At 44.7% G+C, this 15,665-nt stretch overlaps 1 protein-coding gene across 1 annotated transcript in view; it reads left to right on the forward strand.

Annotated features, from left to right (window-relative positions):
* The first annotated feature begins 3,016 nt into the window (after positions 1–3,016).
* Positions 3,017–15,665, forward strand: part of LOC110503492 (serine/threonine-protein kinase D2) — a 60,566-nt gene continuing 47,917 nt past the window's right edge. The window contains exon 1 of the mRNA XM_021581826.2: positions 3,017–3,979. Within this exon, the coding sequence (XP_021437501.2) occupies positions 3,653–3,979 (327 nt within the window). The 5' untranslated portion in view covers positions 3,017–3,652. The remainder of the gene's footprint in view (positions 3,980–15,665) is intronic.

Below are 15,665 nucleotides of genomic sequence, written 5' to 3' on the forward strand. Positions count from 1 at the left end.
TCTGATTTGTGCATTATTATTGTTTAAGCATTAGAATATGCCGCCTCAATATTTGCAGCCATTAGGTGATAATCTCTCTAGGAGCTGATCCGTTGTCAGTATTGTGAAATTATTATAATGTTAAAGTAAGATATGAATAGACAGAACTGATCCGAGAGCAGTGCTGCCTTTCTTTCGATCCTATCAGTATTGACACATGCTCCAACGACGCACTTGGCGAACGTTCTTTCTGCGTTGTGTTTTGGGAAACGCATGTTACATCTTCGGGCGTTGTAGGAACGATGGATTGTTAAAACACTTGTAAACCTAAATTCCATCGCTATCGGGAAACCAGACACCTGAAGTGTCTCACTGGCATTTCTCCTCCCTTCACGTAAATATTGAGACGGCATGAGTGTGTTGGATGAACTCTGCACTCAGTGTCTTTGTGTCAGTCGGTCTACATGTACGTCTGCAGCATTGAGCTATAGACTGGTCCCGAGACGCTCAAATATGTCCCTCTTCTGAGAACAGACAAATCAATGTGACAAATGAAACAAAGCGAGAGGAAAATAAAAAGGACTGTAAATGATAAAAGACTAGAGCTGCCGTTATGTGGTGTACATGTCAATTTTCATTTGTTGCTTTTGATTATAATTATTATGGAAGAATACTGTAGAATCATAAGATAAATAATTATTCTTTGCTAGGCTTAGAACTTGCTTGTGATTGATAATGACAATGTATACCTTGTTTAAAAAATAAAAATAAAAAAAGGTTAACAAATCTGAAAAACGACAAAAAAAACTAAAAACATCGAAAAGTGATCAGTCCGAGGCCAAGGTAAAGGACTCGTTTCTTTGTGTTTTTATTTTTTTAATAGCAACTTATCACTGTGTGATATTTTGTATATCATATTAAGCTGCATTCAAACAATTTCCTCTAACTACAATGGATAAGAGACCTGCTTTTTATTGAGTTTGTTTTATTACATATATTTTTTGAACTGCATTTTTAGCTTGTATCAAATGACAGATTTTCCTCCTTTGGTTTTGTTTACTTTGCGGGTCTCGTGTTGTATGTCATTAAAGAAAAAATGAAAAATGAAAAGAAAAAAAAAAACGATTTTGCACAGTGAATTTGAGAGCAATATTGTCATTCATTATTTCTTATCAACTGTCATTCTTTGCTGTATGTTACATGTTAATGATCAACCTAATGATCCAGGGCTTCCCTCATATGTTCCTTGTATAGAAACATAGTAGGGTTGTTCCACAAAATGAGTCCCTTTTGACATTTTAAGTAGACATTGTGCGCCAAAATTGAATTTTTAAAGCCTGTTATTAAATGAAGTGCCCTTGTAATATAGACCACATGGAAAATGCAAAAACAATGTATGAATAAAGTCTTGCTAAAATGCCAAAATTCATCATTTTGACATGTCCCTCTGTGCACCATCTGAGACTTCTAGGATTGAAACCCACTTAACCCCAACATTTCTCCCAAGGTTTCACCATTGTAAAGCCCTAGTTATTTTGTTGCTTTGACAAAGTCATTTCTAAAGATTATTGTTTATTTGTGATTCATTTTTAGATAAACATTTTTTTTTAAACAACCTGGCCCTCATTTTAAGTTCAACCCTGTTATGTGAACTGAACTCACATTTTAATATCGTGAAACTATTCCTTAAAATAAAGTTTTTCAAAAGAAATATTGAACATCAAATCATAGTGTAAAATCTTGACCTGGTTGTACTCTTTTTGGCTGTTTTCTGTTTTTTTTTTTTTCATAAAACTGAGCGAGTTTAGCATAATATGTCAACCCTGTTGCCAATAGATCGACAGGCTAAAAAGTTTTAACATTCCTCCTGTCACAAGGGGTTTTAGGACTGATTTAAGATGAAATCGTCAACCCTGTTACTTGCAAGTCATTTATTTAAAAATGTAACATCTCTTGAGATGGGAAAACATGTTTTTATTAAGTTTGTCCTGTCCTCTTTACGACAGAATGTGAACATTTGGTGAAATCAAATTTTACACTACCCAAAAGGGGCTCATTTCATGGAACAACTCAATCAATACACTCTTCTCTCCCTCACCTGCCTTCTGTCCAGAATCGGAATGAACTAGACAGTTTTTACAGGTCTCTGGGATAACATACAACAGGACCCACAACAAGCAAGTGACCAAAGGATTGTTCATGAAAAAGTCACATTAACATGACAGTCCATGACCACCTGCTACCCATGCTCTGGAGAAGACAACTCAGAAATATCAAGCTTGCGTCACCCCTTCCTGAAGACTAGCAAGGTCAGTTGTATTACTTATGTGATGAAGATCAAAACAGACCTTGGATCAGTCTTATGATGAAGATGTCAGAGACTCTGAGGGATGCATGTCCCTAGTGGGACACAACTCTACAACTCAGAACAACCACCGATAAAAATGTGCTTTTTACAGTAGGTTTATTGTGGTCACTTCTCAATCTATTAGTCATAGATGATGCTAATTAAAATATATCTAAATAATAGTTTTTCATAATAAGCAATTAGACGTTGAGCAAACATTCAACAAAGAGTACCTACCAAAAGTAATAACGCTAGTTAGAAAATCAATGTTTACAGTTCTGTTTTTACTCCCATTTTTTACAGCTCCGTTCTATACTTCGCTGAGTAGAACGGTAGATGCACTGAAGGTGCGGTCCTATATTAGAATCAGAGAGAGACCTGTATATTTCGTTGGCACTGCCAAGGGGGAGAGGAGAGAGAGTGAACCAAAAAAGCAAAGCCACGGAGAAAAGATTGATAGTGTTTTAAAAGAAAGAGAGACATATGTGTGAGCAGTTCCCCCTCAGGCTAGAGTAAGACGAGGCCAGCTGTCAGAGAAGGAGTTAAACAAGAAGAATTAACCCAACGTTAAACACAGAGGAAGAAAAAAGAGAGAAGGGGGCGGGGTTGCTAGCTTGGGAGGAGACCAGGGAGTGGGAGGGACAGACATGGGCTTATGCGGAGCTCACCCCTCCCCTCCCATTGGCAGAGAGCAGTGTCAGTCATATCACTTCCTCCTTGGTTGTGGCAAGTTCAGAAAGGACAAGGGAGGGGGAGAAGGAGGTATCCTCACGTAGTTGTCTCGGTCTTGCTTTTCTACAGAAAATAGTTAACTCGGCTGAAACTGAAACAGCGCAAAAGAAAAGCCCCACCAGACTGTCTTTCTCCTTCGTTCTCTCAGTTTCCTGCTCAAGGAAGCTATTTTGTACAGGTTGGCGTGTAGGACAACAAACTTTTGGTTGTTATTTTTTCTCATTCCTCAGTGTTTCCTGTGAAAAATTTGGACTTTCTCATCTGCAGAGCAACTTCTTCACCGGAGGAGGGGTGGAGGAGAGGTAGGAGGGGAGAAGTTTTTCTCAGTCTGTCGCTCACTCTTGCCTTGCCGGGACAATGAAAGAACAAGTGTGAGTGCAGGTCACAAAAATCAAGAGGGAGAGAAAAAGGAAGGAGCAGTGCTTCCTGGATAGGGATCTCCTCTTGACTCCTCTAGGAGAGGGGGTGGACACAGGACAGAGACTCTGTAGCAGTGTGTTTGTGTGTGGATCAGCGTGTCCACATCCTCACGGTCCTGCTCTCTGAGGGAGGTAGAGCGTGAGTGTGTGTGTGTGTGTGTGTGTGTAGTGAGGGATGGCCAATGCCAGCCCCTGCATGTCGTCGGGACCCCTGTCCCAGGTCTTCTTCCACTCAGGAGGCCCCTCTCCCCCAGGCTCTGTGGTGATGCAGCAGGGGACCCCCATGGCTGTGCCTCCCACCTCTACTCAGGGTGGCTTCCCCCCTGTGGACCTGGGGGCCGGGCAGGGCCCTGGGGGGGTTGCCATGTCCCACGTGCCCCCCATCCCGGCAGGGGTCTCCTTCATCCTCCAGATTGGGCTGACCAGAGAGTCAGTGCTGCTGCCACCGACCGCTGACCTAGCCTACGTCAAACAGATCGCCTGCTCCATCGTAGACATCAAGGTGAGAGCACATGCTGTGTGTGTGTTTGTGTGTGCAGCCTGGCCTTAGAGCCATACGAAACATACTTGACGTATGTCTGAGCATCTCCACGATGTATGATACCTACTAGTGGTCTAGTTACTTTAGACAGAAACAAAAGTAGGAAGGTTGATCAGGGAGGATGGGTGGGTGCGACCGTCTAGCAATCCAAAGGTTGCGTGTTTGAGACGTGTTGTGACACATTTTTAAGTACAGAATAATACGAATTGCCCTGAGACCACATTGGTGTGTGTGAGATTTACGTACAGAGTAATATATTTGCCCTGAGACCACGTTTGTGTGTGTGTGAGAGAGAGAATATGTTTGTATTTTTCGTGTTTACCTGTTTAGTAATCACTGACAAGCTCTAAGTGCTATAACAGTAATAGTGAGACTCTATGCCACCCTTTGCTCTCCAACGGTCTCTCTCTCACACACACACAAACACAGAGAAGAAGCAAGGCGGCCATTTTGCAGCAGCCAGCAGGAGAACATTATCCGCAAATCAGTGCCTTGAATAAGAGGCATAGATTTTTATCAGCCAATTAGACCCTGAGATGGTTAGATTACCAGATTTCCAAAGCCGGTCACTGGAGGTTGGCCAGTGGGAGCTTGAAAAATTAGCCATGAACAAATCTCCCTCAGCCTCCACCACTGCTTTCCCTAATCTGTAATTGTTGTGCGGAACAAAACCAGCCCAATGCCAATTGTATGAGTCTCTGTTGACTGTAAATGTGATGCTAGGACTCTCCTTTTCTCCCTTCAGAATACTGTAGTGTAGTGTCCACTCAAGTTTAAAGTTTTCATGTCACTTGCATCTGTACAGTGACAAGTCTTTCTTCCCAGCTCTAAACCCAATAAGGCAGTAATCAATATCAATGTTTTCTTTTTTTGACGCATGACAGCAAAGCCACTTCACGACACTAAACAATACATGCATGGCGCGATAACTGTGACAAACGGTGCCCACAAACTGTTAGGGCCTACATAAAGCTGACCCAACATTAGATCTTTAGTTTCAGCACCACGGAGTGAATCCTTACCACCGCTACACCTGGAAATCAGCGGAGCCTCGTCGGGCAGCGACACAGTTCATTCAGCCTCATTTACTGCCTTTTAAATAAAACGTATCTGATATGGCTGACTTGCTTAAACAAATGTGGTTTCTACTGAGTTGTACAAACTATGGCATAAGGGCGAGCGGATAACGACGAGCGGATAAGAGGCAATCCGTAATTTTGATGAAGACATTAATGAGCGAGATACTGTAGGACGGACGTAGTCAATATAACTATTTGTTCAGTACTTTTGAACTGTACAGCGACAGAATTCAGAACATTGACCGTTCTTAAAGTATTTTTTCTGTACACCAAGTCAGAACCATAGGATAAATAAAGGGGGCATATAAGAAGGCTCTTACTATATTAGGTGATTACATTTCTCTAAAACAGCCTAGAGGCTACATGTGCAGCACCAAGTCAGAACAGTAGGCTAAATTATGACAGGGAAAGGGACCAAATTAGGGTGAGGCATAGGGGCTACTAACAGCTTACCACACAACATACACTTAGTATTACTTTCTTAGCGACAGTATACATATCTCCCAGGCATATTACATAATTTATGCAGCAGAATACAATACATTTTTGGACTCGCCTTGTTTTGCTGTGCTCACTTGAACAGGAAGGTGGCATGGCTGTCCTTCTTGTAGGCTCTAGAAAGAGGCCAGAAATTGGATGACCTTTAAAAATAATTTTCTGTATTTTACCAGTTTTATCCGAGTTCCCAGTTGAACTCACTAAAGTCTGAGATCTCCCAGTTCTGAGTTTCCAGTTGTTTTGAACGCGACAGTCATCATGCTGGATTGACAGCATGGCCAATGTTTTCAAACTTTTCTAGCCCATGCAGTTACTCCCTTTTTCTGTGATATCCAATTGGTAGTTACGATCTTGGCTCATTGCTACAACTCCCCTATGGACTTGGCAAAGGTCGAGGGCCAAGCCGCACTGCTTCTGGACACAATGCTCGCTTAACCCGGTAGCCAGCCGCACCAATGTGTCAGTGGAAACACTGTCGAACTGACGACTGAAATTAACTTGAAGGCGTCACAAGGAGTTGCGAGAGCACGATGAGACAAGGACATCCTAACCCGGACGACACTGGACCAAAGCTTCCGTAGATATGTGATTTGACGTTATTTTATCTGTGGCCAATGACCTTGAGCCTTCTTGGATGGGAACATCTCATTTAAGTCTATGGCAGCACCCAAGGGGCTTGAATTTTCTAGCTCTACTCGTAGATTTTGCAGTGACGGGACACTGAGCCAATCACGGCGCAAGTAGAGAACATTACCAACCCCTACACTACATATTTTCCGCTGGCTGCCCCACCACCACAGAAAGCACTGAGCTAGGCTGAAACACCTGCATTTTGGAGCTGCCTTACTCAAGAAAGCAAAAAAGAGACCATGTTTGTATGCAGCTTTAATAACTCAAGTATTTCTTTATTGGACATTGTTTGCAAACTGATATGTGACACGTATTAACGATTTTCCAGGCCTTTTATTCGCACCGCCTGATATGGAGGTCCTGGATGGCACGGAGCTTGGTCCCAGTGATGTATTGGTCTGTCCGCACAGGGTTTGAGGGCCCACAGCAAACTTTTTCAACCTCCTGAGGGGAAAGAGGCGCTGTCACGCCTTCTTTATGACTGTGCGCATGCGTGTGTGTCAGGAGTACGAGTGTTTTGGCACGGCTCTTCCATCATTCCTTTCGGCTCTCCTCTCCAGTTCGTCCGTCTCAGTCAGAAATGTTGAGTCACCACGGCCAGGCTACACTCTGTTTATTTAACAGCCAGCCAGTCTCCCTGTGTTCCATTTGACACGTTTTTCCATTAACTTCAGAGCCTACAGTATGTAAGAGCACAACTCTCTTTCCCTGCCCCCAGCCCCTGCTCCTAGTGGAATAGGAACAAATAAGACTTTCACACTAAGGCTGTGTCTGTCTGTCAGTTCAACCCTGAAACAGCAGAACACTTGATGGTTTATTCAGTGATTTGTGGAAAGGCATCTTTGCATTCCCTCTTCCTACTCCCATCTTCTCTCCTTTCTTCATTCCCTCCATCCTTCATTCCCTTTCTCTTCTTCTCAGCGCTGTTATTCGCTCTCCCCTATCGGCTCCGCTCTCCCCTATCGGCTCCGCTCTCCCCTATCGGCTCCGCTCTCCCCTATCGGCTCCGCTCTCCCCTATCGGCTCCGCTCTCCCCTATCGGCTCCGCTCTCCCCTATCGGCTCCGCTCTCCCCTATCGGCTCCGCTCTCCCCTATCGGCTCCGCTCTCCCCTATCGGCTCCGCTCTCCCCTATCGGCTCCGCTCTCCCCTATCGGCTCCGCTCTCCCCTATCGGCTCCGCTCTCCCCTATCGGCTCCGCTCTCCCCTATCGGCTCCGCTCTCCCCTATCGGCTCCGCTCTCCCCTATCGGCTCCGCTCTCCCCTATCGGCTCCGCTCTCCCCTATCGGCTCCGCTCTCCCCTATCGGCTCCGCTCTCCCCTATCGGCTCCGCTCTCCCCTCTATCCTCTCCGCTCTCCCCTCTATCCTCTCCGCTCTCCCCTCTATCCTCTCCCCTCTATCCTCACCGCTCTCCCCTCTATCCTCACCGCTCTCCCCTCTATCCTCTCCGCTCTCCCCTCTATCCTCACCGCTCTCCCCTATCGGCTCCGCTCTCCCCTATCGGCTCCCCCTATCGGCTCCCCCCTCCCCTATCGGCTCCCCCCTCCCCTATCGGCTCCCCCCTCCCCTATCGGCTCCCCCCTCCCCTATCGGCTCCCCCCTCCCCTATCGGCTCCCCCCTCCCCTATCGGCTCCCCCCTCCCCTATCGGCTCCGCTCTCCCCTATCGGCTCCCCCCTCCCCTATCGGCTCCGCTCTCCCCTCTATCCTCACCACTCCCCGCTATCCTCACCTCTCCCCGCTATCCTCACCTCTCCCCGCTATCCTCACCTCTCCCCGCTATCCTCACCTCTCCCCGCTATCCTCACCTCTCCCCGCTATCCTCACCTCTCCCCGCTATCCTCACCTCTCCCCGCTATCCTCACCTCTCTCCCCCTATCCTCACCTCTCATCCTCACCTCTCTCCCCCTATCCTCACCTCTCATCCTCACCTCTCTCCCCTATCCTTCCCTCTCTTCTTCTCACATTAGTTATTCCCTCTTCTCCTCCTCTCCTTTCCTCTCCACTCCTCCTCCCTATCCCCTCGTCTATCTCCTTTATCCATCCCTTTCCCTGCTGCCCATTGTCTGATGGATAAAGAGGAGGAAATGAGGCATGTTTCCTTTTGGAGTCCACTCTGTCGGGGGCGATCCACATCCTCCTCTACCACCTCCATCCCCTCCCCTCGTCCTCCACATTTTACCCCAAGGCACTCCCCCTCTCTCTGGGGTTGGTGGGAGAAGAGGTATGGTAGGATAATTTGGTGCTAGCTGTTGGGTAGAGCTCTCTCATTGTTTCAGGACAATTGAGGTCTATAGAGCCTCCACTCCCTTTGTGTTGCTGAGGTTCATAGGGTAACTCTGACTCATAGAGATGACCCTGCTTCCCATTGGTCAGTTGCTAATATGGGGTTCCCCTATTTTGGTTGGCCTTACTGTAAAGCCAAACGGGACTATCTACAGTATATATGTGTGTGTCAGGGATGTATGCTAGAAAGTTTAATGTTGTTAACAAGCACCAGTTGAGAAGTGGGAATTTGGGTGAATCCTCAAGCTCGTCACCTCATAGATAACTGCCGGTCTCACGGTAATTGACCATTCACATTAACACATTTAGCATCTCCTGGCTTCCACGCATAGCCTATAAGCCACTGATGCAGACCATTGGATCAACTACATTTTAAAAAGTCTAATAAATCCATGTAATATAGCCTACACCGTCACAATAAATCCATTATTTATTTTAGACCGGTCTAATGTAGTCTATTTCAGAAGAACAGGATAGCATACTCTGAGTTGTCCTTATGTTAGATCCTGATCTGGCTATGCCATATGGCTGTGGGCTACACTAGTTCATTCAGCAGACAAGATTAGCTTAGAATCCCTTGGCATTGTTTTACATTATTTCGTAGTATGAAGAACACAATTGAACATGGCAGAGTAAAATAGAAAGGATATTTTCTCCAAACGATTTGAGGGAGTGCGCACATGCGGCTATTCTGTGTTGAGCTGTTAACCTGTTTACGATATTGGTTCCCAATTGGGAATCAACCCTCCCACGTGCAGCTGAAACGGTGGCGCATGGAACGCAAAAATATTCTTAAAAATATTTAACCTCCACACATTAACAAGTCCAATAGCTCAAATGAAAGATAAACATCTTGTTCATCTAGCCAGCAAGTCAGATTTCTAAAATGTTTTACGGCGAAAACATAGCACATATATATGTAAAACCACCACCAGACACAGCTCATTTCAATAGCCAAAACATGCAATCAACAAACGCAGGATTAAAAAATAAATCGCTCACTAACCTTTTGAAAATCTTCATCAGATGACAGTAATATGACATATTACACAGTACATATTTTTTTTTTTCAATAATATGCCATTTATATCCATAAATGTCAATTTACAGTGAGTTCACCTTCAGAAATTACTCAAAAATGCCCGCAGGAAATCTATGTAGCGCGGCAAGATAACGTAAATAGACATCATAAACTTTGACTAAATATACATGTTCTACATATAGTTAGAAAGATACACTGCTTCTTTATGCAACCGCTGTGTTAGATTTATTTTTAACGTTACAGAAATCGCACACTATTCCATATTGTGAGACAGCGCTCAGTTCCAAGCTACATTTCCACGTAATGTTGGAGTCAACAGAAACACAGATTTAAGCATAAATATTCCCTTACCTTCGATGGTCTTCGTTCAGAATGTTCTGGAAGGCTTCATACTTACCCAATACATCGTTTGGTTTCAAGTCTTGCGTCTTTGTATTAGCTACTGCTAATAACATCAGCTGAAATGCACCCAAAACGTCCTCTGGTCCGGATAAGTTGCGCATCAAAACTTCAAAATTACACATTATATGTCGACTAAACAGGTCAAACTAAGTGCAGAAGCAAGCTTTATGATGTTTTAGACGTGCAAAACAAACTTCAATTCAATCGGCCATCGTCTGCCCTTCTCTTGAGTGCTGGAAACAAAGGAATGGCTGTGACCAATTCGCGCCCATACGCACAGCCTATTCTCTCGTGGCACGCACTAATTTCACTCCCATAGGGTCAATTCTCGCGCGATTTGAACGGTTTGAAGCTCTAATGAAAGAGGACATCTAGCGGAAGAGATAGAAAGTGTCCCCAGAATCATAGCTGGTTGGGAAGGGTGGGGGCCATGACGTCAAAGTTGCTCCAACTTTCATGGCCACAAAAACTAGTTTGGAAGAATGCCTGCCCTGTGAGTTCTGCTATACTTACAGACATAATTCCAACGGTTTTAGAATCTTTAGAGTGTTTTCTATCCAATAATAATTTTTATTTGCATATATTAACAATTTTTGACAGATTTTTTTTCCAGTTTACTAGGGGTACCCAATCTCTCCAAAGGGGGCGTATGTCTGCCATATCCTCAAAGAAACAGGTCCTCTTATATGCTTCATTTAGAGTTATTAATGTGACTTGTTGTTCTACAAACGTTGGGCTATATGTTTAAGGTTATTATACATTCTAAGGCTGCGTGATGCGACTCCAATGATGATTTGAAAAAATATGCATAAAAGGCATGAGCTCTGATTTTTTTTTTTTTTTTTTGCGCAGGCTCCACACACTTCATCAGTCTCTCATTCACAATTTGACAAGCACTTGATAATACCTCAAATTGTCCGGCGACATCCCCATTGTGTGGACGTAAAGCCCCCTAAAAAAAAATCCTTGCCTTTTGTGGCCTGTGGCCGTTTTGGCCTTGGGCTGAATATAAAAAATGTAATTCCCTTCTCCCGGCTGCGTTCCCACAAAGAACCTTTCATTTACATGGCTCTCTCAGATAGGCATTGGCTAATAATAATTGAGCTGTCACGTGATCAGGTCTTTGTCACAGGCGACAAGTGAAGACCGACACACCGGGGACGCAACTCTACGCGTCCTTGTCCAATTCTGAGGTGCATATTGAAGATGTTGGAAGAACTGTCCACATTTACTTTTCGTCAGCCAACAAGATGAGTAGGCCTAACAAACAGCAAAAGCACTAGCCTATGTCAATCTACCCCATAGTGCAAAAGTTGACCTATTCTGTGTGAGAAATAAATATGTCAAGCATAGTCTGGAACAGTTGTGGGATGCGATAGATCCCAAATTTAATCCAACCACTAACTTTTTTTAAGCAATGAGGCTGACGCAACAGATCAAAACTTGTAGTTTAAAATGTTTGAAAAATATACATTTGTAAAAAAAAATGGACCCCTTTTTTTTCTCCCCAATTTCGTGGTATCCAATTGGTAGTGGTTACAGTCTTGTCTCATCACTGCAACTCCCGTACGGACTCGGGAGAGGTGAAGGTCGAGAGCCATGCGTCCTCCATAACACAACCCAACCTAGCCGCACTGCTTCTTGACACAGCGCCCATCCAACCCGGAAGCCAGCCGCACCAATGTGTCGGAGGAAACACTGTACACCTAGCTGCCTGGTCAGTGTGCACTGCGCCCGGCCCACCACACGAGTCGCTAGTGCGCGATGAGACAAGGATATCCACGCCGGCCAAACCCGCCCTATCCCGGACGTCGTTGGGTCAATTGTGCGCCTCCCCATGGGCCTCCCGGTTGCGGCCGGCTGCGACAGAGCCTGAACTCGAACCCAGAATCTCTGGTGGCACAGCTAGCACTGTGATGCAGTGCCTTAGACCACTGCGCCACCCGGGAGGGAGGTCTAGCTTAAAATGTTGATAAACTATTAGGCTATTATCATGCAACTGTCTCGAAACGGGGGCAGGGGGGAAAATGACATGTAGTGTAATGACACTTAGCGAATGGAGGATGCTTTTCCCGCTGTTCATTTTCATGCCAACCAGGTAGGCTATACTCCTGTTGTAAATATAAGCAATGTGCTTAATATTAGGAAAGTTGAGAAATGACCATCAGCAGCATCAGAGCTCGGAGAAGCATCATAACAGGGACTAAACAGTCACGTGGAATTTGACTGCCGTCATGACTCGTGACCGCCGTTGTGGCGGTAACACGGTCAAAGTAACAGCCCTACTCCAAAAACCCATTCGGCCTACTACGGTACCATGTGACTGTGAGCTTTATTTTGTCCCTCGTTTTGTCTGTTTCTCATCAGCCAGTCAAGTCTCACTGCCAGGATGTGTGTCTATTTAACGGGTCCTTAACTCTCAGACCAATAACCTGTTTACTATTTGTACTTGTCATGTGAGACTGGGGAGGGCCGACCTGTCGAGGCTTGACTGTGTCAGTGGAGGTGTTGTATTATCGCCATAGGCTCATCATGTCAGATGATTGTAATACCTGATTTCTGTTACAACTTCCCACAGACCCAAGGTTGGTATAGTTATTCACTAAGAAAACACCCTTCATTGTCTTCCTGTATTTCCGTTGGGCAAAAGGGGTAGAGAGAAAATGGTTTCACATGCTCTATCAGGATCACAGATTGCTACTGTTAACTCGACCTTGTTTCCTTGCTATTTAGGTTTCAAAATGTGTGTCTGTGATCCTCAGTCTAGCGTGCAGCAAGTGGCTACCCTCGCTACTCCCTTATGGGCACTCTATAAAGTGGTATCTGTAGTGAATGAGTCTCACTGAGTGTTGTTGATCAGATTACCTCACATAGAGAGGAATGGAGAGAAGAAGAGAGAGTGAAAAGGATTTGCACAAGGGCAAAAGAGAGAGAAAGACAGAGAGCAATAAAGGCTGAGGGCAATTGAAATGGGGAACTGTAAACAGGAAGAGGTGTAGCGAATTGGACAGGTGGGCCATCTCCACACACACACACACACACACACACACACACACACACACACACACACACACACACACACACACACACACACACACACACACACACACAGCTGCGACAGAGTTCCTGGCCTGGCCATTGTTTCCACCTCCGTTCTGGAATGGGCCGGGGAACGTGATCACGCACACACAATCTCCTGTTTACCTCTGTCTCCCGTTTACACACACACGCACACGCGCACACATGCACACACACCCAGTGGTGGAAAAAGTACCCAATTGTCATACCTTTATAGAAAATGACTCAAGTAAAAGTGAAAGTCACCAGTAAAATACTACTTAAGTCTAAAAGTATTTGGTTTTAAATTATACCTAGGTATCAAAAGTAAATGGAATTGCTGAAATATAGAGTGCATTCGTAAAGTATTCAGACCCCTTCCCTTTTTCCACATTTTATTTTGTTACCTTACAGCCTTATTCTAAAATGTATTAAATACATGGTTTTCCTCATAAATCTACACACAATAACCCCTAATGACAAAGTAAAACAGGTTTTTAGACATGTTTGCACATTTATAAAAAACAGATACCTTATTTACATAAGTATTCAGACCCTTTGCTCTGAGACTTGAAAATGAGCTCGGATGTGTTCTGTTTTCATTGATCCTCATTGAGATGTTTTATAACTTGGAGTCCACCTGTGGTAAATTCAATTGATTGGACATGATTTGGAAAGGCACACACACACCTGTCTATATAAGGTCCCACAGTTGACAGTGCATGTCAGAGAAAAAAACATGACATAGAGCTCTGAGACAGGATTGTGTCGAGGAACAGATCTGGGGAAGGGTACCAAAACATTTCTGGAGCATTGAAGGTCCCCAGAGCACAATGGCCTCCATCATTCTTAAATGGAAGAAGTTTGGAACCACAAATTCTCTTCTTAGAGCTGGCCGCCCGACCAAACTGAGCAATCGGGGGAGAACGGCCTTGGTCAGTGAAGTGACCAAGAACCCATGGTCACTCTGACAGGTCTCCAGTTCCACTATGGAGATGGGAGAACCTTCCAGAAGGACAACCATCTCTTCAGCTCTCCACCAATCAGGCCTTTATGGTAGAATGGCCAGATGGAAGCCACTCCTCAGTAAAAGGTACATGACAGCCTGCTTGGAGTTTGTCAAAAGGCACCTAAAGGACTCTCAGACCATGAGAAACAAGATTCTCTGGTCTGATGAAACCAAAATTGAACTCTTTGGCCTGAATTTCAAGCTCAGTAAAGCCTCAAACATAAATTGTCTGCAACAGTGAAATGGGCTACATCTATGTGAATTAATGAGGAGGTGGAACACACCTCAATTCAAACTAATTTGAAACTGACAAGTTGAAACACAGCCTATAGATAATTAGCAGGCAACACACGATGCCCTCCAACCAAGACACGTTAACTGTCCTGTTGCGTAACAATCACATTTTGTACCAGTGAGTGAATTCTGACATCACGCGCATCTCAAAACCTCATGCTGGGGCGACCGTTAAGAGATATTTGGAACTCGCCAGTGAAGAGGATACATTTTTATTTTTTACTTAAGTACTTTTTAAACAACTGCACACACTGTACACGGGCAGGGGTATCGCACGTACGCTCACGCACGAAAGCGGTAAAGAATACTCACGCACCCACACACACTGTAACGATGACGTTGATAAGGGCCTGATGGACGGTGTTGCATTGTGGGGCTGAAAACAATCGTCTAGCATTCAATGCTTGTGTGTTATTGTACGTGGCGACTTCGGGCCTAACCCCAGGTCTGTCTGTCAAACCGATCCAGCCTTCTGAATGACATGATCTGGTTTGATACATTAGGTCTTGTTCTAACCCATTTTGGTTGAATGTGTGTGTTTGTTTTTGGAGCCCTATATTGGTTACTAATACCTACACTGCTTATCAGACCAAAGCCTTTTGTCAGTGAATTCGCTAAACCCAGGCAGGTGCGCAGCAGAGTGAGTCAGGAGGGCATTAGCATGGTAGCACAATGGTCTGAGCCGCCACACCTTTACCACACCATAGCTTTACTAAGGCACACACACACACACACACACAACCAGCAGACTTCTGGAGGAAATGGTGTCCCATATCAAAAACATTGGCCGCCGCTAATGATCCGCGCAGTGCTCCCTCACCGAAACCCCGTACCCGTCCATCATTCTCTTCCCCACTCGTTAATTTGCATCATAGCGGAGCAGCTTTGCATGGACGTACTGTGTTTCCTGGCGGGCATTAGCAGGCAGCGTACTCCTCCAGTTGACTATTCAAAACACTACTAATGGCAGAGATGGGATGAGAAAGAGAGAGAGATAAAGGTGTATTGACAGAGATTGAGAGAGCTTTAGAAAGAGGGCAAGAGAGCAAAAAGCAAAATTGACAGAGATTGAGAGAGAGAGAGAGAGAGAGAAAATGACATTTACAGAGATTGAGAAAGAGGGAGAGGAGAGAGATGGGAAGGTCATACACTGCTAGAATCAATGGGAATTCTGTGGTTTTGTTTCCAGTTTGAAGCCACGGTTTCATAGAGTTTGGCAATGCAGTTAATTTCAACACGATGAAAGTGGACTTGATCACTTCGGAATTGTTGATGCCTATCACTGTTAGTCTCGTTAGTTACAACCTTTTTCAGTGTTTTTCTACAGAAAGTGTTAAGGCAGTAGAGTAG

This window comes from Oncorhynchus mykiss, chromosome 24 (genome assembly GCF_013265735.2).
Source record: "Oncorhynchus mykiss isolate Arlee chromosome 24, USDA_OmykA_1.1, whole genome shotgun sequence".
NCBI lineage: Eukaryota > Metazoa > Chordata > Actinopteri > Salmoniformes > Salmonidae > Oncorhynchus > Oncorhynchus mykiss.